This window comes from Octopus bimaculoides, chromosome 20 (genome assembly GCF_001194135.2).
Source record: "Octopus bimaculoides isolate UCB-OBI-ISO-001 chromosome 20, ASM119413v2, whole genome shotgun sequence".
NCBI classification, from domain to species: domain Eukaryota; kingdom Metazoa; phylum Mollusca; class Cephalopoda; order Octopoda; family Octopodidae; genus Octopus; species Octopus bimaculoides.
In genome coordinates this window covers 29,913,476-29,921,668 of record NC_069000.1, presented here as the reverse complement: position 1 = coordinate 29,921,668, position 8,193 = coordinate 29,913,476, and the positions used below count along the sequence as shown (strand labels likewise).

The 8,193-nt window shown below is 37.5% G+C and overlaps 1 protein-coding gene across 4 annotated transcripts in view; it reads left to right on the top strand.

Moving 5' to 3' along the window:
* Nucleotides 1-8,193, top strand: part of LOC106874278 (uncharacterized) — a 162,890-nt gene that overhangs the window by 91,709 nt on the left and 62,988 nt on the right. For all 4 annotated transcript variants that reach the window (XR_001409985.2, XM_014921953.2, XM_014921952.2 and 1 more), the window contains exons 5-9: nucleotides 1,323-1,355; nucleotides 2,004-2,065; nucleotides 2,259-2,377; nucleotides 5,859-5,928; nucleotides 6,367-6,439. Coding sequence is in view for 3 of the 4 variants with exons in the window: in XM_014921953.2 (XP_014777439.1) it covers nucleotides 1,323-1,355; nucleotides 2,004-2,065; nucleotides 2,259-2,377; nucleotides 5,859-5,928; nucleotides 6,367-6,439 (357 nt within the window). In the remaining variant the exon portion in view is untranslated. The remainder of the gene's footprint in view (nucleotides 1-1,322; nucleotides 1,356-2,003; nucleotides 2,066-2,258; nucleotides 2,378-5,858; nucleotides 5,929-6,366; nucleotides 6,440-8,193) is intronic.

Sequence of the window (8,193 nt, the reverse complement as noted above, 5' to 3'; positions counted from 1 at the left end):
AGCTGTAAATATACATACCCACACACACACACACACCACCACCACCACCACCACCACCACCACCATCATCATCATCATCATCATTTTATTATCCACTTTTCCATGCTTGCATGGGTCAGATAGAATTTGTTGAAGTGGATTTTCTATGGCGAGATGTCCTTCCTGTTGCCAAACCTCACCTGTTTCCAAGTAAGGTAATATTTCTTCAGACCCAGACATATTTTCATGGAAGATTGGAAATAAAGGACACTGCTTGCATCAAGGTGACATTCGCTTATAATTATTATGCGATATCAAGGCAAGGAGACAGTAACACATACACATGAGGGACTTCTTTCAGTTTCCATCTGCTAGATCCATTCACAAGGCTTTGGTTGACACAGGGCTTATAGTTTGTGTGTATATGCAAACATGGCACATTAAGACACTTGGTTAGCATGTTGGGTTCATGATCATAAGGTCATTGGTTCGATTCCTGGTCCAGACTTCATGTTGTATCCTTCAGCATTTCATATTGCATCAGTCTACTTGGCTGTAAATGGGTGCTAGCTTAGTGCTAGTACAGCTCTCTACCCTCCCCTGTCACATCCTCTGTTCTGCAGAGACAAGGGTGGAGAAGGTGAAATGGTGCCATGTCTGCTTGTGATTACATAGGTACCTCAAAACAATTACAAAAAGTGTGGTTCACAACCATTTTTTTTTTACCTATGGACCCCTTTGGTTACTATTTTATTCTGGTGGACCACCATAACCATTTGTTGTTTAAAAACTAGTTTTATAGGTACTTCCTTGAAAATTCCTATTCTATTTTTCATCCATTCACTTGTGTAAGCCCACACAATAGCACTCTCTAGGAGAACATACTTCAGTGGCCAGAAACCTGTTAAACTATGTAAAACTTTACAGAAAGAAACCCAGTTGTTGATTGCAAAAAAATATATCTAAAGCAAAATGTTTTTCTCATGATCCCTTAAAATGCTACTGTTATCCTCAATTTACTATTTTGTTTGAGTGGACCCCACAAAATCTCATATGGACCCTGAGAGGTTCATATGGGCCTCGGTTGTAAACCATTGAACAAAAGCATGGTACAAGCTTCCATATCATTCTTACTTGTGATTAACAGCTAAGCTTTCTTTTGTATATGTACAATACTAAAGCAGTATTTATATGTTTGTATGTAATACACCCTACTGATAGTGTTTGTATGCGTATGTATGAATGAATGAATGAATGAATGAATGAGTATTTGTATGTGAATACCTTTGTGTATGCATTTGTTTGTATATGTACCACTGATACATTATATATATATATTTCAGGAGGAGTATGGTCTCATCCCTCGGATATGTGAGGTAAGAAATTTTGCTTTTCTCTCATGTAAGCTATTACTGTGAGGGTGTGTATATTGTTGTTGTTGAGCCCCAGAATAAGCTTTGATCAGGCAGAAACCCATGACCAAAGTATTCCAACGATGACTATACCATCTTAACTGCAAACAACAGATGGGTCTTTTACTACATTATCCAATTGGTCCTTCCATTTATAAGATGGTAGGATGTGGTTTGAGAAAGATTTGGTAGCTGCTTTTTCTAGCAAATCACACTACCATATAGAGGCCATTTTGGGGATGTGTGTGTGTGTGTGTTGCACTGTGTACGTCAGTATTTCTCAACCAGTTTTTGCCTCTGGATCCCTTTAATTCAGATGGATCCTCCTAGCCATTCAATAGTTAAAAAGTCATATTATATTTTTATAATCAAATATTATTAGGTATTGTATAAAATAAAATAGTTAAAATATTTTATGTATTGTAGAAGTATAGCCAATTTATTACAAATAAATTTTAACAACAAAATCTTATATGGTCATATGGACCCTGGTTGAGAACCCTGATGTATGAGGTTTGTGTGTATGTATCATACACACAAACCACATACACCAGAGCAGAAACTACAATTCTACACCAAGCACTATATGTGACATCTCTGTCTCTATTTCAGGCCCTCTTCAGCCGGGTTGATGACTTCATTGATGACAATTTTACATTTAAAGTAGACATCAGGTAAACTCATTTTATCTTCTTCCTTTCTCTTTTTCTTCCTTTTTAATCATGTTTCTCATTTTTTTCCCTTCAGCTTTGTTCTCTGCCTTTCCTTTTGTTCCCTTCTCTTCTTATTTCTCCTATCACCTTCCTTCTCTCTATAAACCCATCACCACTCATTCGCCGTAAATATGTCCACATGTCTCTATTGTAGCTACCTGGAAATTTACAATGAGAGGGTCAGAGACTTACTGCAAGCCCCACCAGTGAAACAATCAGAGAAATACACCCTGAAAGTTCGTGAACACCCCAAAGATGGTCCTTATGTTCAAGGTATTTATGTATTTAGCTATAGACATTGCCTTGCCTGTTAATGTATGTGTTTTAGTGGCTACAACCTATTACAATGTAATTGCTTTTGTGATATATCATCGCCCTTCCTAATACCAACAACTTTATGGACACCCAGTAAACTCTGGTTGGCATTAGGAATGGCATCCAGATGTAGGAATTATGCCAGAACAGACATCTGGAGCCTGGTGCAGCTCTATAGCTTACCAACTTCAATCAGACCTTCTAACCCATGCTAGCATGGAAAACAAACATTAAATGATGATGTTTCTATGTTTACATGAATCAGACGAATTTTGTTGGGACAGATTTTTCTACTTTCAGAGGCTCTTCTCATCATCAACCCTCATTTCTGAGCAAGGTAACATTTCCTTCAAACACAAAACAGCATAATGGCTGCACATGCTTTTCATGGAAGATTGCAAAATGACACACACTTATATCATAATAATGTTTGTATACAGTTAGTACATAATGCCAAGACAAGGAAAGACTCACACACACACATGTACATATATACACAGTACTGGTGTCATGTAAAAAGCACCCAGTACACTGAAGTGGTTGGCATTAGGAAGGGCATCCAGCTGTAGAAACTGTGCCAAAGCAAATATTGGAAACTGGTGAAATCCTCTGGCTCAACTGACCCTGTCAAGCTATCCAACCTATGCCAGCATAGAAAAAGGGATATTAAATGATGGGCTTCTTTCAGTTTCTGTCTACCAGAAATAATGAGCTTCTTTCAGTTTCTGTCTACCAGAAATAATGAGCTTCTTTCAGTTTCTGTCACAAAGCCTTTGCTATAGGACTATAATAGAAGACACCTGCTCACAGTGCCATGCAGTGAGACTGAATCTGAAAGCGCATGACTTTTATGTGAATTTCTTAATCATCCAGCCATTACTGCACACACAGATATACATATATTGTGTGCAGGTAAAATTGCTGAAGCAAACAATATTGATTTCTGTCATATGCACATGGTTATATTTGGCAAACTGGCAAAGTCATTAAAGTATTGGCATTCATCCCAGCTCTTTATGCATGAAGCACAAATCTCTGAGGTCAGTTTTGCTTTACATCTTTTCAGGGTCTCTCTCTCTCTCTCTCTTTCTCTCTCTCTCTCTCTCTCTCTCTCTCTCTCTTTCTCTCTCTCTCTCTCTCTCTCTCTCCCCTCTCTCTCCCCTCTCTCTCTCTTCTCTCTCTCTCTGAGGAATATGCTCCACCAGTTTAGAACCCCAAGATCCATCTATAGAACATGGTGGTGTTCCCCAGAAATTGAAGGCAAGTCATAAGGCTACAAATTTGGGAATGGGTACAGTTGATACAGTTGGTGATACTTATTTCATTATTTTATCAACCATGGAAGGATGAAAAAGCCATATTGATTTTGGCAAGATTTGAAATAAAAATGTGAGAGGGTTACATCTAAATGTTGTTAAGCAGTTTGCCCTTTACTTTATTGATTCTACCAGTCCACCTACCCTTGTAACAAATTAAACAACATCAGGCATGTATACCATACCTTTGAAAACACCAATCTAAGATTGGAAAAAAGAAGAATAAAACTACAGGACCCAAACCATAAATCTGTTAGTAACTGCTGAACATGGGGTTTACTCTTGGAGAACAATGTCCTCAATTGAAATTTGGTTCAATTGAGAAAAGTTTGAATGTCATAACTACCAAAAATACCATTTGTCCTGTCTCTAAAAATCTTAAACTTCATGACTAGTAGTGGGATGTACTATACTTTACCTTGTAGCCTTTTTATATATACATATACAGGGTGTGATGAGTAAATTGTCACCATTTTATAGTTTTAATTTCACACATGTGCATTGTTCATTTTTGATTTTGTCAACTACACAGTATAGTAGGGTCAGTTTGGCACTTGGAAACGACATGCTGTACTGCTTGGCATTCGCGCCAGAAGCTCCAATACGAACATTTCAGAATGTTTGGGTGTCAATCTGAGGACAGTGCAGAGGATTTGGAAAGAGTTGGATGAGTCTAATGGTGATTATGAAGGTACGGTAGCTCAGAAAACTCACTCTGATTGTTCTGAGAAAAGACCTCCTGAATTTTTTAGTGAGATCCAGGCCATGATTGACAACGATCCCTCCAACTCAATCAGGTCTATTGCCAGGGAATGGGAGTGTCTGAGTTTCTTATCAGGTAGGTAGTGCATGAAGACATTTGGTATTCCTCATACAAGATGAGAAAGGGCTAATTTTTATCCAAAGTGTTCAAAGACAAGAGGAACGACTGTGCTACAAAGCTTCCAAACAAATTCAAGCATCCCCTCCAACTGAACATGCTTTGGTTTTTCTGACACAAGAATAATTTCTGCCAGAATCAGATGGTGAACACAGAACAACCGTTTGCTTGCCGTGTCCCCAAAACATGTACAGACAGTGATAAAAATCAAACATCCAGTCAACATCATGGTATTTGGAGTGATCACTAGTGATGGTGACATGCATCCATTCATCTCCCCATGCAGCCTCAGATTCAACCTGGAGGCCTACATCAAGTGCCTGGAGAATGTAGTGCTGCCCTGGGTCAAGAGGGTGGCTGCTGGAAGACCCTGTGTCTGGCAACAGGACTCTGCACCATGCTACACAAGCAGAACCCAGTCATGGCTGTCAGACAATTTCTGTGACCACATCACCCCTAACATCTGGCCACCCAACTCCCCAGACTGCAACCCTCTTATTATGTGTGGAGTACAGTTGAGTGAGAGACCAACAAAACTCCTTGTAACACCAAAGATAAACTGAAGGCAAGGATTATGGCAGCATTCACCATCTTAAACAAGATCATCCAGAAGAGTTGCAGGAGATTCCAATGTCATCATTTTTGCATAATTTAGATGACAATTTATTCACTGCACCCTGTATATATATATATATATATATATATATAAAATGATGATGATGATAATAATAATCAATTGAGGAAACATCATTTCCAGCTGGCTATATGACATAATATCTGTGTCCTTATATTTTTGAACAGGCAGTTATTGCAATAACCCAGAAACCAGTCCACAGATGTTTCTTTGAGCTGGATGGGAGGCTGGACTCCTTGTTAGAAAATATAAGGACACAGATATTGTGTTGTATAGCTAGCTGGAAATGTTTTCTGGGGCTAAACATCAGTAACAACCATCCCTTCCAAGACAGCCACATTACATTGGCAAATAGCCTTTACAATATATATATATATATACATACACACACACACCCATTAGTCCAAAAATTACACTATGTATATATATATATATATATATATATATATATATATATGTGATGTCACATTGTATCTGGCAGAGAATATGATTGTTTGATTATTAAAGGATTTTTCTACTTAATTCCAAAGATTAAATCCATGTATGCAACTTTGAGATCTATTCTCTTGATTTTCACCAAAACTTATTGGTGTTGTTCTTCTTGTGCAGATTTGTCCCGGCATCTTATTAAAGATAACCAACAAATTCAGTCTCTGATTGAGAAAGCTAATGAAAATCGGTAAGTATTTGTTTTTTTTGAACCAGACTATTATAAATATTACTGAATTGTCTTTTAGTTATAGATGTTCTTTGATTCCACTATGAATTAATGCATTTAAGCAGAGTAATGATCCACAGTCAGTTGGTTACACATATGTATGGATCAACTGATCCAATATTTTCAATGTCCACTAACTTTGTCTTTTAGTTTATTGCATGGAATACAGTGTGGCTGCCTGGGATGGTTGTATTTCTTATCCATCTTTTAGGGTCAGGTGGTACCCATTACAGTGGGTGGAGCCAAATGATCTTGGTCAGAATGAAAGTACTTTTAGATGTGTCAGGACGGGAATTCTGTCCCTTAGAATTTTTTTTTTAATATATTTTAAATGTTTTAAGTTTTCTTATCCCACAAGCTCTCCCAGCTAACCAGTGGATCAAAATTGCTATTTTCCAGAACAACATCATCTACTCACATGCATCAACACAGCAGTCGAAGTCATGCTATTGTTACTGTCACATTCACACAGGTATGTAGAATTATGTCATTATTGTTTTAACATCTGCTTTTCCATACTTACATGGGTCAGACAAGACTACAGCTGGACGCCCTTTGTAGTGTCATCCTCACTTGTTGTCAAGCAAGGTAATAATCTCCTTGCCTACTGAGCAACTAACAACCTGGACAAAGTTACACAGAGAGAACTGGAAGCAAATGACACCATTTGAATGTGCATTTTGTTTATAAAGATATCACATGTAAAGAAGCACAGACATGCTTAAATGGTGGACTGCAAGCAAATCACATAGCGTGTGTAAACAGTGATGCTTTTGTTTACATTCAGCGAATACATATGAAGACAAAAGGAAATATGAACTTGTACACACACACACACACACACACATATACACACACACACACACATTTATATGATGAGCATCTTCAGTTTTCATCTATCAATTTCACTCACAAGGAATAATATAAAATGTTAGGCAACATTCATGCAGTGGAACCAAAACCCTAACCACATGATTCTGAAGCAAATTCTTAACCACACGTTCATACCTACATGTGTGTGTGTATATAGCCATCTAGGTATCATGCATAATGTACATGCATATGCACCTTTGAAAGGCATGATGCTGTGTAGTTGTTGGAGAGAGAAAACCTCTTTATTGATATGTTGTGTTAAAAACAATATGTATTGGGGTGGGATGAACATCGACCTGGCAGTGATTCATGAGAATGCTCAGCATACTTCAGCCTACTTGAACAAAAATCATAGTATTATGCCTTTCAGTGGTGTGTGTGTGTGTATGAATATATTATTATTATTATTATTATTATTATTATCATTATTATTATCATTATTATTACCTCCACCCTAGCGAAGGCGGAGGTATTGTTTACAGTCATGTTTGTTTGTTTGTCCATGGACAAGATATAGATTTGGATGTTTGGCCTCATGACTGGCACAAACTAATTAGATTTTGGGATCAATCTAGTACCGAACAAGGATTATTTTTCCTGTTTTTTACTTAATTTTTAAAAGTGGTTTGGTTCATTTTTAGTATTCTCATTTGTGAGAGCAGTCAAGTTTATTTCAGATATTCTCATTTTCAAAATCATCTCTGGCTAATCATTGAGAGGATGTTGGTGTTGCCTTGGCAGAGGCTTGTGCTCTCTGAGTGCTCTTGTTATTATTATTATCATTTTTATAAAGGTGGCATGCTGGATGAAATACTTAGTGGTATTTCACCTATTGCTGTGTTCTGGGTTCAAGTTCTACCAAGGTCGAATTTGCCTTTCATCCTTTCAGGGTCAATAAATTAAGTACCAGTGAAATACTGGGGTTAATGTAATCAACTAGTCCTCTCCCACCAAATTTCAGTCCTTGTGCCTTGAGTAGAAAGGATTATTATTATTACTATTATTGAGTGAGAGAGCCATGCATGCCATCAATGTGACACTGGGGTAGAATATACGAAACCTAGTATACCCATCGTGACTACCTGTTATGTTTCCCTCGGGTGACTCGTAGAGATAACATAACGAGTTATACAATTTAATTATTACATTTATTGTTCAATTACATACAAAGAACGCACTCACCCAATGTTCGTTATGAATAAACAAAAGTCATGTCCGCCATATATATATCAATGACATTTTACTACGACAGTCCCACAAGACAACAACAATGAAACAATGAACTCAGACGAACCACATGACACACGGAACGTCAGACGAATTACATATCTAACAGTCCATATAACACTACCC